Source organism: Mustela lutreola, chromosome 8 (genome assembly GCF_030435805.1).
Source record: "Mustela lutreola isolate mMusLut2 chromosome 8, mMusLut2.pri, whole genome shotgun sequence".
In the NCBI taxonomy this organism is placed as follows: Eukaryota; Metazoa; Chordata; class Mammalia; order Carnivora; family Mustelidae; genus Mustela; species Mustela lutreola.
The window spans coordinates 135,891,899-135,909,603 of NC_081297.1; the positions used below are offsets into that span (position 1 = coordinate 135,891,899).

At 42.4% G+C, this 17,705-nt stretch overlaps 1 protein-coding gene across 4 annotated transcripts in view; it reads left to right on the forward strand.

The window, feature by feature from the left end:
• Positions 1–2,768: 2,768 nt before the first annotated feature.
• Positions 2,769–17,705, forward strand: part of TCP11L2 (t-complex 11 like 2) — a 41,856-nt gene continuing 26,919 nt past the window's right edge. Inside the window, exons 1-3 of one of the 4 annotated variants that reach the window (XM_059186747.1) lie at positions 2,769–2,916; positions 11,789–11,980; positions 14,312–14,447. In XM_059186747.1, coding sequence (XP_059042730.1) covers positions 11,824–11,980; positions 14,312–14,447 — 293 coding nt within the window. In that variant the 5' untranslated portion in view covers positions 2,769–2,916; positions 11,789–11,823. Of the gene's footprint in view, positions 2,917–3,496; positions 3,657–11,788; positions 11,981–14,311; positions 14,448–17,705 lie in introns of those variants that run through there. The other 3 variants (XM_059186749.1, XM_059186745.1, XM_059186748.1) reach the window with 3 other exon arrangements.

The window sequence follows — 17,705 nt, forward strand, 5'->3', positions numbered from 1 at the left end:
GAGATGCTATTCCGTGCAATCAATTTTTCCACTATAGTGGAATCATATCTTATGTGAGGGATTAACTTCCAAAGGGAGAAAGTAAGGTCAAAATCACATGCAGTCAAAATTATCTTAAAAATGGGGCATCTGGGTGGCTCGTGGGTTAAGCCTCTGCCTTTGGCTCAGGTCATGATCTCAGGGTCCTGGGATCAAGCCCACCCGCATCGGGCTCTCTGCTCAGAGGGGAGCCTGTTTCCCCCTCTCTCTGCCTGCCTCTCTGCCTACTTGTGATCTCTCTCTTTCTCTCTCTGTCAAATAAATAAATAAAATCTTTTAAAAATTATCTTAAGAAGGTCCTTTGGTGGTCCATAAGACCTGGGATATACTCAGTTTTGGTTTTTTGTTTGTTTGTTTTTGACTGTGACATTGAAATAGGTATGTTTCTTCAACTGAGTGCTAGATAAAATAATTGATTTGAACAGGTGAAGGGAAAATAAGTATCTTTAAACTCTAGACTGATGTTCTGTGTGTTGAGATCAGGACCAGCTACATAATTTGCAAGGTGCAGTGCAAAATGAAAATGTTGGCTCCTCACTGAAAAATTATGAAGAATTTCAGGATAGCAGCAGCAGAGCATTAAACTGAATGTAGGGCTTTCCAAGCATGGGGCCTTGTGCACCTGCTCAGTCTGCATACCCATGAAGCCAGCCCTTCATACATACCAAGAAGCTTGGAATGTAATGAGAAGCTTGGAATCTGAGATCAACTCAGGAAGAGAAGCCTCACAACGCCCACAGAGGGAACAGAGGGCAAAATCATTGCCAGTGTTTAAATTATTCTGTTGTGCTCCCTGCACCCTGTCCCATCTGAGGACATGTAGTTGAATTTATATTGTGTTAAATCAGCACAAGATGCAGCCCCACTAGATAAGTCAAATGGTTGAGAGGTTGCAAATCCATACTCCAATTACATTAGGGGATCTTCTGATTTTTTTCAAAGACTCATTACAATTTAAAACTCAGATTTATGGTCTGTAAAAAGAAAATAAGCATTTCTATTTCTTTACCTTGCAATAATTTTGATCAGCCTTCGTCATATACGTGACAAAGGCAATAGAACTAAAACTGTTGTGTAATTTATAATAAACAAGCTGCATTACTGTGAATTTCCTAAGTGATTCAAAAAGGAAATTTAGAAAAATTAGATGTGAAAATAAAAAGCTTACTAGAGAGATTGCCTTTTAGAGATTTTTCCCAGAAGGTCCTGAACTTATTCTAAGCAAGGAGGATTTTATTCTATGACTGCCTGAGCTCTCTGAGCAAGAATGTGACACAAGGCTTTTTTTTTTTTTTTTTAAGGGAACTGCCTAATATTTTATAGTACTATTTTTTTTCAAAGTGGGTTTTTATATACAAGCCAGACTGAGGGCAGCTGGTCAGGTAATTGACCAGAAGGTTTCCAGATAGCAAGTTATTTAATATCAAAGTAACAACAGGTTGTGTTTCCAGGATATTTTCTCTCCCCTGTGTGGGTCTCTGATGTTACCTCACTTCCTCCACCTTAAGGTTCTCACCCCAGCACATGCTGAAACTTGACTCATTTGCTTTGACCAAAAAAAAAAAAAGCTTCCTTGTGGTTTTGAGAGTTACATATTTGAGCTTTGAAATAAGTGCCATGACTAAGGTCAGGCCACTGGTCACCCAGGTAGACTGGACAACTTTCCTGACTCATGCTCACCTGTTTCAACTTATGTAATCACACAAAAAACAATCCTTAACAAGTGCCTATAAAGCCAACAAAAAGAAGCAAAGCTGCAATGTGTCATTGTCACAGTGTCCAAAACTTGGGGGGATATTTTTGGTTAATCCTTCTATTGTGGAGTTTTTAGGGTGGTGATGGCAGTTGTTCAGTGGTGGTTGTTATTTGGCAAGAATTGAAATTGGAGGCTTCTGTTACCCTGACTGCTGATTCCAACAAAAAATAGAAACAAGGGCATGCTCATAGGAAAGAACGAATGGGTGGCAACAGCATTTATTCCCTAATTTCTTGGTTTGTATCAAGTTGTATATTTTAGAAGGGAGGAGAGTGTAGCATAGGGAGACACAAATACAAATTTAGAAAGATCAGCAGCCAGGTTTGTTCAGAGTGATTTACCTGATAAATCAGTAACTAACACTGACTAGTGTTTACTGTATACAGTTGTAAGCACTTCGGATGATTTATCCCATTCCATCCTCACCAAAATCCAATGAGATAATCATCACTGGTTATCCATTGACCAAGATCTGATGGGTAATTAATGTCAGAGACAGGATTGAACCCCAGACCAGTCCGTGTTGTAACACTGAATTATCCCAGCTAGGATAAGTGGCTTTCTATCCTTTAAAATGTTGCCTATCTGGTTTTTTCTAGAACCAGTTTTGCCTCCACAATTCAGACATGGTTTCAGCACGAAGTAGAAATACTTCAGCCTATACAAAATTCACTGACATTCCTGCATGAAACTTTCTTCCAAATAATGCCAGTTTACAGAAGATACAGCGGTTTTTATGTGAGCTGTTGGGGGAATGGTGTTTCTGTACATCCTGAAAGCACACCCGCAAGAGCAGACGAGCAGCCACCCTGGGGCTGCTTATTTACATTAACCAATGTCGAAACTTCTCGGGTAGAGAGGCGCTGCCCAGAACCCTAGAGGAAGTGAGATGTTTTATCTTTTGAGTGCACACAAAGTTTACAGTTTAAGTCTTTAGAGAGCCTGGGAGGGTGTGACTCCCAGGAACTAATCTTTCAGTCCAGCCATATGCAAATGTGGGCCGGTGTTTATGTGGAGGTGCAGACAGAAACGTAGGTGACAAGGTTGGTTGCTGACGCGCGTGGGAACGCACCTGCCCTGTTGTCGGTTGGGCTGTGAGTGTCTGTGCGGACACCGTGATGGTGAGTACCCAGTTTGGATCGCCCGCTTACATGAGGGATGCTCGAGTAGTAGAAGGTCCACTCGCAACCGGGGAGCTAGTACCATTATCCACGCTGGGCCGCCCTCCGGAAGCCCAAGCCAGCCCCGCGCTCTACAAGAACAGCCACCAGTGGTTCCGCGCGCAGCCTCGCCCCGCCCCCAACACCCCCGCCCCACCCCGGCCTAGACCCCTCCCCCCTACTCGGCTCCGCCCCCCAGTGCTGACAGCTCCGCCTCCAACGCCGGGCGCTCCCAGCGGCTCGGCTGCCCCAGTTCCGTAAACACTTTTCTCCCCGCCCCTAGCAGTCCCGGGACCGCACCACTCGAAGACCGCGGGGGGGACGGTTTCCTCTCGCACGCAGAACACCGTCAATTCAAGCTCTTCTTGCCTCTTTCATCTGAAAATGAGTAAAGCTGATCTCGACTAGGCCAAATATGTCCGAGATCTGCGATCGGATCCTGAAGTGACCTGTATTTCCCCCCTCCCTCAGCCCGTCCTCCCCTGCTCGCCGGTTCCACTGCTCGGCGGTGGCTGTCTCCTCAGAATCCCTCCCGGCCCTTTAAATACCGCGTGGGGCTGGGGGGGAGACCCGGAGGTTGGGGGTTGTTGGGCTGGTGAGTTTTCGAGGTGTTTTTGCGGTGCTCGGTGAGGGGACACCCAGAGACCCCTGACCCAGGTTCCCTAAGTCGCCTTTCTCCGCCTGTCTCTGCGCCGGACCCGGTGCGTATCCATCCGGGGGAGGGGGTCGCCAGCCTGAGGTGACGGGCCCGGGTCAGTGGACCAGGACATCTAGCCCCAGGGCAGCCCGAGGGCCTCCCCCGACCCACCTCGGAACTCTGTCCTGGGACTCCGGTGCAGGGGCGTTAAAGCCCCGCTACTTGCTCCCCCAACCCCTTGTTTGACCTCGAACCGCCGTCCCGCGTGGGTGCGGGGCGCGGGTACCGAGTGGCCGCGGCGGGTGTCAGCTCGGCCGCGGGCTTTGGGCCCCGGAGGCGGCGGGGTCGCGGCCGCTTGGCCGCTGTTTACATCCTGCTGGACCCGTGCCAGCGACAGTGCAGCGAAAGGCTTCCCACCATCCGGGCCCCGGGAGGGGGCCCCCTCTTTCGCCTGCGACCCCCGGCCCGGCGCGGGTGGGCAAGCCGAGCCGCGGTGGGGGCGGGCGCGGCCCGAAGCGTGTGTTTGGGGTTTGTTGCCGGGGTTTCCCTGGCACTCGGCTGGGCCTCCGCCGTCCCCTCCCCCAAGGGTTTGTTATGGCAGGAAACGTGCTGTTGGAGGGGAGGGGCTGCCCGAGTTGGTGGGGTGTGTGTGTGCAGACTCTGGTGCCTACCCCCGAGCGGACTGTCCGAGGGAAGAGGCGGGAGATGCCAGTCAGGCCCAGGGCTCGAACCTCTGGCCGCTCGGGGATAGCCTGCTATTCCCAAAACCGCGCCTCTGGATGGCACCACGGGGGGGTAACAGCGCTGATTTGGCACGTGGACGAACAGGGTACTGCGTTTTCGCTAGTACTGGGGGAAGAGAAAACTTCATTAAACAAGCGATTTCACAATGATATAAAGTTTCCTTTTAAAATAAATGTATTTAAATGCAAAAATCTAGCCAAGATAGAAGTGATTGATAAATTAGGGTATAGATGAGGAGGGAGATGTGGAAACAGACATGAAAAGTGGTATGCAAATGACTGAAGTTTGGAAATAATTGTCTTAGGTGGTTGTCCTGTTACTTTAACCTTGAGAAACCAGACAAGCTGTCCTTGTCCCCAGTGGGCCCCTCAGCCCCCAAGATCCTTGTGGTCCCATGGCTTCCAGCCCAGCCAGAGACCCTGCTCTTTGCCACCTGCCGATCAGAATGAGGTTAGGGCAGTGGTTCCACTTTAGTTGGCTCCTTGCCCACCTTGTCCTCTTGCCTCCAGGGATTTCATACATCACTCTGGCAGCCCGTGGAGGCTGCCTCACTTGAAGTGGCCCAGGGCTGAAGATACTCAGTCATGTGTGGAAGCAGCTTCAGTGCCATTTTGGGGGGGGGGGGGTGTTTGAGGTCCCCAGGAGGAATCACTGGTATTAAACAGGCCAGTCAGGGGTGGGAGGAGAAGTATTTCCAAGTGTGAAAAGTGCCTAGAAATCCTTTTCCCTGATGCTGTAATGTTATGTGTTCCATGAACATCTGTTTTCTTAGACAATGACTGGCTTGTTGGCTTTTATCTAGTTCTTTGTTGGCTCTAATTTGATGAAGACCGGTATTCTCTAGCAGAATGGAACAGAACCTCTCTTCTGCTCTGTGGTTTATACCTTGCTGCATATGAATAACTTTCTAGCACTGCTGTTTGGGACTGGTTCTAAAGCAACATTTTGCAGAAGACGGAGCTTTTCCACACCATCTGCAATTTTTTTCTTCAGAGCCAAGTCTTATTCCTCTGACTCCTTACCCTTTACTACACATATGTGAATGCTTGTCTTTTCATATGACCTTGATCGGGTCTTCAAGGATGACATCCACTAGGTAGCTCTTGAAATATCTCATTTCCATGACTCAGCCTTAACTGGTTGGGCTCCATTCCTTGTCCAGAGCACTGCTGGAAAATCTAAATAGTGCACCTCAAAGTGTTTTTGATATCAGTTGTAAGGAGTTAAGACTTCTGATAATATGTGGGTTTTAACTAAGGATTTTGCAGTGCTTAAAGAATGGCTCTCGATAAAGGATTTTCATTTATTATTTTCATTTACATTTCAGAATTATTTTGGACAATAGACTCTTTCAGTGATGCCCTTCACGGTATAGCACTTGAGCAGCCACCCCGGGGTAAGGTCAGCTTGTTACCACATATGCAAGTATCCACGTGGTGTTGTGTAGATCGATTTGGCAGACTGAGAGTGGAAAGAATGAGCAGCAGGCCAAATTTTCTCCAGCCATCCTAGAGTGGTAGAAAGCATGGGCTATAGGAATCCATGGCCTGGCTTTCAGTTGTGCTTCTGCCACTGCTGTGAACCCTAGGACAAGTAATTTAATTTCTCTAAGCCTCAGGTTCTTTTCTGTATCATGCAGATAATAGCAATACCTCATCTAACAGGGTTATAATAAAGATTCAAAGAGATTAAAACACTTAAAGCACTTATGGGGGCTGAGATATAATAAGCACACAGTAACTCTTAGCTCTGATTGTTATTATTTACTATCAATGAGCATAAGAAAGTGGAAAGACACAATGTAAACATTTCTTTAAGCTCTGGAGCTCTGAGTCTTTGCTAGTTTGAATTATAGGCACTGGGAATTGGAAAGAGGAGACATAGCCCTTCCTGTAAGCAGTTTAAAATGTAGTGGGGAGGCAGATATATAAACAACAACTATAGCACTTTAAGTGACTGCATAATGGAAATATGAGCAATGTGAGTGAGGCAGGAGAGAAGGAAACCCCAAGTTGTAATATGAATAGGAGTGTAGCTTAATTTGTTCTTCAGCAAGACACCTCCTCTATCCTTCGAAGTGTTCTCAGCTCTAGATGTCTAATTTAGATGGAGTGAGGATATCAGGGAATGTCACTTTGAAGTTGTAATATTTAATATTTAATTTGATATTTAATTTTAAAACTGAATGACAATAAGGAGTCCATCCAATAGAGATCAGGGAAGCATGCTAGGGGACAGACTAGCAGGTGCAAGTGCTCCAAAGTAGGAAGTTTGGCATATCTGAAGAACCTGAAGGAAGCCATTGTGTTTGTAGCGGGAAGGGTTAGAGAGAGAGTGATATGGGATGGTGTGTATAGGCAGAGGCCAAATCCCAGAGGAATATAAACCAGCCAGGAAACTTCTTAAGAAAAGGGAAACCACCTGGAGATGAACCCTTAGAAGGGATGATTTATTGTGCCTCTTCTGAAGGGCTCTGGCCTATTTCCTGTTTTTATTCTCCATACACTGTTCAAGAAGAACACTGGGTCAAGCCAGACTGTCTAGAACTTTTGTAATAGAGCAGTATCTAAGCTAGTCCAGCAGTGGGGACAGTCAAAATCTAAAAATTGCGGGAGCCCGGACTATTCTGAATTAGACTTGAAGTTTTGGTTCAGTACTTCTCTTTTAATCTTTTGCTTGGAAATAATTTAAAACTTAAAGAAAAGGTTGTAGGAACACTACAAAGAACTCCTTGTTGTCTACCTTTTACTCATATTCACCTGTTAACTTTTTGCTCCATATCTTTACTGTTTTCTCTTTTGGTCACTAAATTAGTCAAGAGAAAGTTGCATACATCATGGCCCTTTATTCCTAAATATGTAGTCAGAGTACACTTATCAAAGTTATTAAATTTAACATTGTAATATAGAAAGTAGATTCAAGTTTGTACCAGTGCTGTTAATTGATCCAATAATAGCATTTTTTCCCCCCTTTGGTATAGGACTCAGTCAGGGATCATCTGTTGCACTCAGTTATCATCTCTTTTCATATGGAACATGTCCTCAGCCATTCCTTGTTTTTATGACGTTGACATGTTTGGAAATCATAATTTATTTCAGTAAGAATAAAATAATAGTTGACAGTTTGTCAAGCACTTACTGGGAACGTAAGTACTTGACATAGACTATTTCACTTAATCTCCACAACATTTTTATAAAGGAGATACTATTATTAGCCCCATTTTACAGATGGCTAAATTCCCTCTCTCCAGTCAGTAGATACCAAGAGTCAGGATCAAAAGCCCAGTCCACTTGATTCCAGAGCCAGTGTTCTTCCTGCTTCATGGACATGTACATTGTCTCTGGTGGGTCTTTCTAATCCTGAACCTGTGCTGGACCGTTTGCAGATGAATGTGCTATGGGAAGGAAATAAAGAAGTGAAGTTGGGAGTTTGGATCCAGGCTAAGGAGTCAACTAGCAAATTAAAAACCCGTCTTCCTTCTGTCTGTCCCTTTAAATCCCTCTACTTGTTTCCTCTTCTCTAAAATGGCAGTGGTTGTATTGCCATTCATTCAACCATAAATGTTTAAGTGTCAGCTGCATCCCAGTCATTGGTCTTGGAAGGAATTATATAATACTGAACTTATTAAATGAGAAAGAATAGAATGTAAAATGTGATTATTCTCCTTGATGGTGACCCACTGTAGTGTTGGAGGCTTTGCTTGGAGTTATCCACTGTTTTCACCTTTGACTTTACCTTTGGCGAGTAGTAAATCCTCCAGGTAGAGCGAGATGTGGTGTTTTTGAAAAGTTGTGTGGTTTGCTTGTGATTGGCAGTGGTGAAAGTTAAGTAGGTCTAAGTTTGTCAGTATGAGAAGCATTACCTTTCTTAAAGGAATAGACTGGTTTTGTTATCACTATTCTAAGAGAGAATCCAAAATGGTTTTTAAAGCCATATAATTACCCTCAATGCCTTTTGAGTCAAGTAGCTTTGTCCCCAGATGACTTATATGGAAACCCGAGACCAAGAAAAGCAAGAACAGATGTGAAGGAACTTGCAGAAGACCATTTGCACTGGGATGGGGCGTTTGCTTTCAGCTTTATTATCTCAGATAAGTGCAAGAGTTCTGTTGTAAGTTAACTCACAGCTTGTTTATCTGTAGGGGAACATACTTTTATCATCTTGGGATAAAACAGTTCTCCCCTCTAGAGTTTTTAATGCTTGAAATGATAATAAAAAGAAAAATGCAAATAATACTAATAATAGCAATCATTTATATCCTGTTTTCTCTGTCAGACACACTGTTCCAAGCACTCTACGTGTATTGACTAAATGAAGTCCCACACCAACCCATGCATTAGGTGTCATTAGTATGCCTAGAGGAGGAAAGAGGCAATTTCCTTATAGAATAATAATGGACATTTGGGCTTCAAAGGAAAGTTCCTCCTTGGATGCATTAAAGCCCAGTTGTGCTATGGAGCCTTTTACCATCCAAACAAGAGGGTCTGAACATTAAGAAGCTTTCACATTTTCTGTTGCATTCCCTGTGCCAGAAACTACTTCCAGTGAACTGTTGGAAGGAAGCATAGTTGCACATTATTAAGTATGTCTGCCATGAGCACATTTAATTTCAGAACTTCTAGTGAAACCTCATGGAACTCTGGGTTTATAGAATTTTGGCATTTCCTAGCTGAAAGGAACCTTATAGCAGGCCCAGCTGCTCAGAAAAATGAGGTGAGGGAGCCATTGTGGTGTGCATGAAGTAGCACAGCAAATTAATGACAGATTCAAGCCTCAGAGTCTAGCCTTCTAACTCCTAACCTACATCTTTTTATTTTTAAATCTTTGTACTTTGCTGCCTTGTTAAACACAATTAAGGAGCCTACAAAGTGTGCTGTTCAGCTGGAGTAGAAAAATGAAATGGACAGTTATGACTATTAACCTATTTCATAAATTCTAATGGATGAAAGCTTTTATTCACCTTTACTTGGAAAAACAGCCAAAGTGAAGAAAAATTAAGAGCAGAGCATACAGAGCACTTGTTATGGCGGAATGACTGAAAAAAAAAATATGGAAACAAAGTTCAAGATTTTCAAATAGGAGTGTTACCAGGGTCAGGGAGTGTTGAGTCTTAAACCTAATAAAGTGCGTTTAGGTGGTAGGTTCTCTCTTCCCGTGCTTTAACTTTGGCAGTACCAGGCCTTAAGTGTGTAGTGGTATCAGTTTGTGAATGTTCTGGTTGAAGCTGTACCAAATGTGATTCAATGATTCCGATTCAGCTGACACTGAATGAATATTGTCACGTACTTGACACTGGCAATGGACAAGACACATTCCCTGCCTTATTAAGGATAGTCAGAAGTAGCCATGGAAAGAAAATAACTGTACAAGGGATGCAGCTCCAGGGTGGAGATATAGGACATGTGCTGCAGATGTACAGAGAAGAGTGTCATTCACTCTGGTCAAGGAGCAAAGGCTTCCTGAGGAAGGTAGCATTTTCAAGAAGTGCTATCAGTGAGACAGAAAATGGTGGCAAAGAGAGAGAAGAATGTAGAGGGAAGGACAAGTATTCCATTTAGGATTGGGGTTTGGTGGAAGTGAAAGAGATCAAGCAGACCCTTTTGTTCTGTTCTCTATTCCCTTCCCCCCAGCAGGTGGGAGTTAAAGCTCAAGTATAACCTAGTTTGTATGTGGTGAAGGAGGTGACTCCCATTGGAGTCTCAAGGATTAAGGGCTATTTTATAGCCTGTGCTGGTGGTGGTTGGCCTTGGGAGTCCAGGACAAGGCAGACTTCTCTACCTGGTAGGTTCCTGGCGGCTTCTCTGGATTCCTTGCAGAGGCAAGGAGTTAGTGGTCTTCTGTTTGTGATAGAGGTGGGCCTGGAAAGGATGCACTTGTACAATTGGCAGGACTAAAGGTTGATTAGGTGAGGCCAGGGGCAAAGGCCCTTGGGCACTGACCTTAAATTAAAGTCCCTCTGAGGTTCATCCTTATCTTTGTTACCACCCAACTGATACAAAATGGCAACATTTATCTCAACAAGACTAGAATCGCCCATAGGCCCATCCTGCCTCTCCTTTCTCATGCTTCCCCAGCAATGCCTTGTTTCCCCTTTTCACATGTGCTAGCCTCTGGCACATACAGTTGTAGGTATCTAGACTTGAGAGCCATGCAAGTAGGGCCCTATCTCTTTTGTTCACTGTTCTCTTTTTCCTGGTACTGCTGCTGCATAGTAGGCACTCAGTAAATACAAAAGGAACCACTGAAGAAACTGCACAGGATTTCCAGGCATACTATGCACAGCTGTGTTTTCAAGTTTTTGTAGCTTTAAAAGCTCTGTATACCTCACCGCATGGGCTGGTTTAAAGAGACTCAGTGAACCCTTACTATCATTATTGTCTATTCAGGACTTGAGGGGTCTTCTTCCTTGGGCCCTGGTTCCCCTTAGTGTCAGCTAATACCCTACGTGTCAGAGCCAGCTCCCTCCTGGGCCTTGCTAAGGCTCCAGGGCTCAGGGTGGAGCATCCTATGTGCCCAGGATCTCCTTTCTAGGGGGTGAGTGGGCCCAAGTGCTCTGCTCTTACCTGGAAGGCAATCTGATGTCCCAGATACAATACTGGACATAGAGTCAAGGGGGCGGTTTTATGGCACGGTAAGTCCCCTTGTCCCTCAGAGTCTGTCTCCTTCATCCATGAATCAGGTTCTTTGGTGCCTGTTTGTTCATCGGGTAGTAGTGGGTACCGAGTCAGCTGTCAAGTGCAAACCTAGTGTCAGGCTTTACACTTTGTATCATGGCAGTTCACAGGAAAATGGAGATAAACCTGAAAACTTGCCAGCCAGAGATGTTAGTTAGTCTTCTCCTTTCTCCAGGAGGCTCATCAGTAACTAAAGGGGCTGATTTAAAAAGTAGTTTATTTAAAACAAAGCCATAGGAATAATAATAATAATAATAGCTAATATTTGAGTTCTATGCACTTTAATAAGATTAATCCCATTTAATCTTCAAGCAACCCTCTTAAGTTTAGTCTTTCAGCCCGGTTTTACTCAAGAGGTAGGTGGCTTAGTGGCTTTCCCAAAGTCACATGGCAAAAGACAGTATGAGCTTCTAACCTAGGCCATCAGGCCTCAAGGCCCTACCCTCTTAACTCTTGCCTTCCATGTTTTAGAAACCCAGGGAAAGACTGTGTGTCTTCTGCACATTTTTAAAGGATCTGTTATTGCTGAAAGCTGTTCCACAGTCCCACTATGTATGTCCTGAGTAAGTTCACACTTAGGCTTCTGGAGTCTTATTTCTGGAAGGCAGTCTTGAAGGCCTGGTAATAGCCTGGCTGCTATGGGAAAGATGTGGTTCTCTTCTGGGGACATTCCAACACTGTGACTCATGTGAGCCAAGCTGTCTACACTGGAAGAAGCATCTGTGATGCCAGTGGAAGTACCACAGAGCCTTGACGCCGGGTGTGTTTTTCTCTGCAGGCACTATCTCTTTGCCCACACTCGAGTGACACAAAATGCCCTTCAATGGTGAAAAGCAGCATGTAGGCGAAGACCAGCCAAGAGATTCAGACTCTTCCCGGTTTTCCGAAAGCATGGCTTCACTCAGTGACTATGAGTGCTCAAGGCAGAGCTTTACAAGCGACTCTTCCAGCAAATCCAGCTCTCCTGCTTGTAAGCTGACAGGGGAGCAGGGGTTGTGGGGGACAGGGGAGGGGGTGTTGGTTCTAGACATGTGTGTTAGATAAAACTCATAAATGAATGAGAGCAAAGTAGAGACTTTCCCTCCTTTCTAGATGTACCGTAGTACTGCTGCAAAGGCAGGATTAAGTAACCATTAAAGTTTACAACCTGCCCATTTTTATTTTCATTACTGTCTCTGATCTGCTTTGGTTTGACTATAAATCAGGTCCCTAAACCCCACCTGTCTTTTCTCTGGAGTAGTGGAAAGCCACTCCCTCTTGAGATCACTTGTTGGGCCACATTCAAGGATAAGTTCAAACTGGTCTTTTCTGATAATTGCCCCAATTCAAGGGTCAGGCAGGAAGTGAAATAATCTAAAGGGTTTCCTGCTGATTTCAAAACCTGTTGTGCAAATCTCCCCACAAAAGTGCGCAGGAGGGGAATTACTACACCAGGGCTGTGAGAAAGAGTTAAAAAGGTGGCCATAGTGAGGGAGCTGTCTTTTCCCTTGTTTGTGTATGGAAACTAGAGGTGTGTAAAGCAAGTGTGTTTTGTTGTTGTTGTTGTTGTTGTTTTAGCTTTTTAATTGACATTTTGCATAGGAAATGCAACACCTTAAAAAGACAAAACAAATGCAGAAAGAAGCAACGAATGTCTCATATAATCAAATGCCCATGTCAAAAACATTTGTTCATTTGTGTTTATTTTAAATTTATACAATCTCATTTTTAAAATTTTGGAAAGTATGTAAGTATAGAGAAAATTTAATTTTGTCCATACTATCACCCGAAGATGACAGCTGGTGGTGCTTTGTCATACTCATTCTTCACATAGACATATGTGTGTATATATGTGTAGACACTTTTCACTTAGAATTATAACTAAAACATGGGGCGCCTGGGTGGCTCAGTCTTTTAAGCAGCCAACTCTTGATTTCAACTCATGATCTCAGGATCCTGGAATCAAGCTCCACATTGGGCTCCATGCTCAGCAGGGTGTCTGCTTCTGGATTCTCTTTCTACCTCTGTTTCCTGCCCAAATAAGTAAATATTTTTAAAAAGAATTATAACTAAAATATTTACCATGTTATAATATACTTTTAATACATGAAAACTACTTCAGTAAATGACTACACCATGAATTTAACCATTGACATTGGACATTGGTCATTGAGTTAATTTTCCTCTTTTTTTTTTTTTCTGTTACAAATGATGCTTTATGAACATCTTGGTGCATTGAGCCTTTCCAGGAATTCCTTTGGATATAATTGGATTATTGGACCCAAGTATACAGACATTTTTAAAAAAGAATCTTAATGGGACAAAGAATTGAGAAAAGAATTTACTAGTAGCCACTTAGCTTTTTATGCTTTTTCTCACTCTTTATATTATGTATTAGGCTGATGCCTCTAACAGAGTACGCAGTCATCCTAAAGAGGGGTTTTCCTAATTCCGTGTATCACCATTTTTCCAAACTCTTCCTCCCCTTCCTCCTCCACATGGTCTTACTCTTCCTCCTTCCCCTCTGCTTCTTTGAAAAATTATTTTAGGTAGCAAAATATTGCCAGTTATTACTGTTGTTTGAGGCAATGATTTTCAATTAATTGAAGTTAAGAGTTCCAATAGTCATTTTTAAAAGACATGGTTTATTAGAATAATCTTTAGAAGTAAGTAGAATAATTCTTTATATACTACTTCCTACTTAGATTATCCAGTTTACCAGATAGTTTTATTTTAAGTATCTACATTTATGAAGTTCTTACTTTGTTCTTCTTTACTTAAATTATCTTATTTAATTACCTAAACTCAGCCCTGAGGAGGTAATTATGCCCTAGTGAAGTCAAATGATATCTACCAATTGGCAAAAGTTGGAATCAAACCTAAACATTATGCTATACTGCCTATACTTTTAGAAGTTATAGTTTTAAAAAATCAATTACTTCATCTTGAGTCTGTTTAAGTTAATGAGTTAATGAATTAGAGAATAAAAGTAGTCTTATCAAATTCCTGCATAGTATATGTAATAAATGCAGTTATCAATAGGTACTAAAATATGAGGTGATTTAATAAAAGAAAGTAACTTATAATAGCTTATACTAATAAAATAGTCTGGAAGACATTTGAGAATTTATTATCAATATAATAACTGAAACTATCAAAGGAGTTCTTGAATTTTTGAAGTCTTAAGAATAAGCAGGAAACCTACCCAGTTTCGTATGTATGCTTCTTATATGTTAGAATAACTTAAACTCCGTCTGCATCAGGTTTCGTAGGATGACAGCTTTTCCTCCATGACATGAACTGTGTTTTGTTTTTGTTTCAGCAACAAGCCCTCCCAGAGTTGTAACATTTGACAAAGTGATGGCGGCAGCAAGGAACTTATCAAACATGACACTTGTTCATGAAATTGCCGTAAATGAGAGCTTTCAACTGAAACAAGACGCTCTCCCCGAGAACAGGTAACCCGGAGGCATTTGTTCTGTGTAAACTGAGCTGCAGAGTCTCATACATACACATATGTTTACATTGATTCCTAGAAGTCTTGTGTAACAACTACTGGGAGCAAATACTGGTTAGTTCTCTAACAAGGTCTTATACTTGTTTTTAAAACCATTCCTCAAGGGTATATGTTACCCATAATCCTTAGAACTCAGCTGCTATGTCACTTCCTGAGAGAAGCTTTTCCTGACATTCCTGAGCATACTAAATTACATTAAATCCCCTTCCTAAAGACTCCTATTGCCCTCTTACCTCCTTTTTGTTAAGAAGACTTATAATTTTATGTTCAGTGTCTGTCTTTCCATGTGACCAAAACACCATAATGGAGGAACTATGTCTGTATTGTTTGCTGCTCTATCCCCATTGCCTAGCAGAATGCCTGACATTTAGTACATGCTCAAGAAATGTTTGCAGATGGACTTCTTAAAAACTGATATTCAGGGGCATCTGGGTGGCTCGGTGGGTTAAAGCCTCTGCCTTTGGCTCGGGTCATGATCCCAGGGTCCTGGGATCAAGTCCCGCGTCGGGCTATCTGCTCTGCGGGGAGCCTGCTTCCTCCCCTCTCTCTCTCTCTGCCTGCCTCTCTGCCTACTTGTGATTTCTGTGTGTCAAATAAATAAAATCTTAAAAAAAAAAAAACTGATATTCAGGTTGTGAAAGATAAATAAATTAGTGGAACTGCCAAAGTGCTAAGAATAGGTGATCCAGAAGCATCTGGAGGTAGGAATCATAACTACAGAGGGACCCCGGTTAACTTCACACATACCCCCAACCCAAGGACCTCTAGTTAGAGCCATGCCCTTATACCCTACATCAGCCTCTCTAACTTCAGTGGATCATAAATCCCTTGGGACAAAGAAGAGAAAAGGCTGGAGGCCATAAGATATATCACAGATATATCATCTTTATAGGCAAGGTTAGCTCACGAATAATGGCATTAAATCTTCAACCTCAGTGTCATTTATAAATCCAGAGGCATTTCCTCTATCAATTAAGACAACATATAATATTTGATTCTATTTAGAGCTTTAATGTTTATTTGTTTTCAAGCAGGAAAGTAGCAAACATAATAATTTTCCTTCTTCAAAATGTGAATCATAGTCTTCCTGCTCCTGGGGTTATTATTCATGATAATCATTAATATTTTTTTAAGATTACTGGCCAAAATAGGTATATCTGGTTGGTTTTCTATGGTAGCTGCATTTCGCCATAATCCTTTATACCAGCTCTACTGATACACTCCTAGGCCAGGCCACCATCACCTCTGACCTTGACTCTTTAAGTCCTAACTAGTTGCCCTGTCTCCATCCTTAGCTCCCCCAACCCACCCTCCATATCCACATGGTAACCGGTGACCTTTCTAAAGGGGTTAATCAGAGTAGGTCATTTCTTTGCTTGAAATCCTTCAGTGGCTTTTCTATTACACTTAGAATAAGAATTCAAACTCTACTGTGGCAGCAAGGCCCTACTTCCAAGACCATGTCTCTTATTTCTTTCCCTCCTGCTTGGTATGCTTCAGCCACACTGGCTTCCTTACTGACCCCAGAGTACACCAGCTTGATCCTTTTCAAGGACTTTGTCCTTCTTCTTTCTGAAAATCCCCTAGATTTTCACTGGCTGCTTTTCTGTCCCTCCTTCAAGTCTCAACTCAAAGGTCTGTATGTTAGAGAAGCTTTCTTCAGCCACCAGTGAAATTAGCACCCTCTCCATCACTAGCTACTACATTGTCTTTTTCTGTCTTCCTCAAGGTTCTGAAATTGCCTTATTTATTTTTAATGTGTTTTGTTTTTGTCTTCCTGTCCCTGCGAACAAATAAGCTTTTTGAGAGCGCACACTTTTTTTTTTTTTCCTACTATAGTAACAATAATACCTAAAACAGGGCCTGGCATATACTGAATGCCTTATAAACATTTTTGGCTGACTAAGAAAATGAATGTTTGAAGTTAAAATTAGTGTGTTTTTTGAAGTACAGCAAAAGACAGTTTGGAAGTATTTATACTTTAAATTCAAAAGTTCCAAATATAGGTATTAGTGAAGGCACTTTTTGATCAGATAGGCTCTGGGTTTGAATCCTAGCTCTGCTGAGACCATTTCTTTTTTTGTTTTTTAATTTTTATTTTTTATAAACATATAATATATTTTTATCCCCAGGAGTACAGGTCTGTGAATCACCAGGTTCACACACTTCACAGCATGCTGAGACCATTTCTGAGCTTCATGTTCCCCACGGAGATCATGGGGACTAAAATGTTGACTTCACACGCATGCTCATGGGTATCTGAGTGTCTTGAACTTAAATATTTTGATAACATGGGAAATAGGAAAGTCTCCTTTTTAAATTCTCTGCCATAGCTGGAAAATGTGAGCAAGGAAAGCAAAATGCAAATTTAGGACAGTTACCTTTATTTAAAAATGAAATGGCATATTATAACCTATTAATTTTTCAGATGACTTTCCACAAATGGCCACGTCATTACTTTTAAAAATATCACTGACTCTCTAACCAAATATTGTTTTGGGGGGGAAAAGGCTTAGCAAAATATATCCAATTTCTGATACCCAGTAGGAACCCTTGTAAATGATTTGATTGATCTCATTCTTCCCCACCATCTTCCAGAAAATTAAAAAGCTAAAAAGTATCTTTCAGCCTTTAGGAAAACTTACATTTAAATTCTGATGTCCCTGCAGGAGCTCTAAAGTTGTTGTAGCCCCTTCTTAGTTGGTCAATTCAAGTCACTACATGAGGCTTGTGAAGTCCAGAGTGAAATCCATGCCAGCAACGTTTGCCTTTCTAATGGCTCTGTAGTTGCTCGGGAGGGTCAACTTTAGAAAGAGCATTTATGTTGAATGACACTAGTCAGGCAGCCAGGATAAGTTTCAACATTTCAAGTTGCTGAGTAGAATGTAGTATTTGCAGTTACAGAAACAATTTTAGCTCACATTCCTCAGAAAGCTACCATGCATTCATCAAATACTCACTGTATGCCAGGTGCAGTGTGCTAGGTACAATGGCAGATACTTAGGAGAAGAAGTAGTTATTGCCTCTGCCTGGGAGAGATGTATGATCTTTAGGGGATGGAGACCCATAAGTACAGTGCAGGGAAATATATGCTTTTCTTAAAACTGTTGCCAAATGTAGTAGGGCAGTAGGAATGTGTATTTAAGTGTGCACCTGTTTTATGACATTGATAGAAAGAGTGAAGCAAAGTGGCCACCTC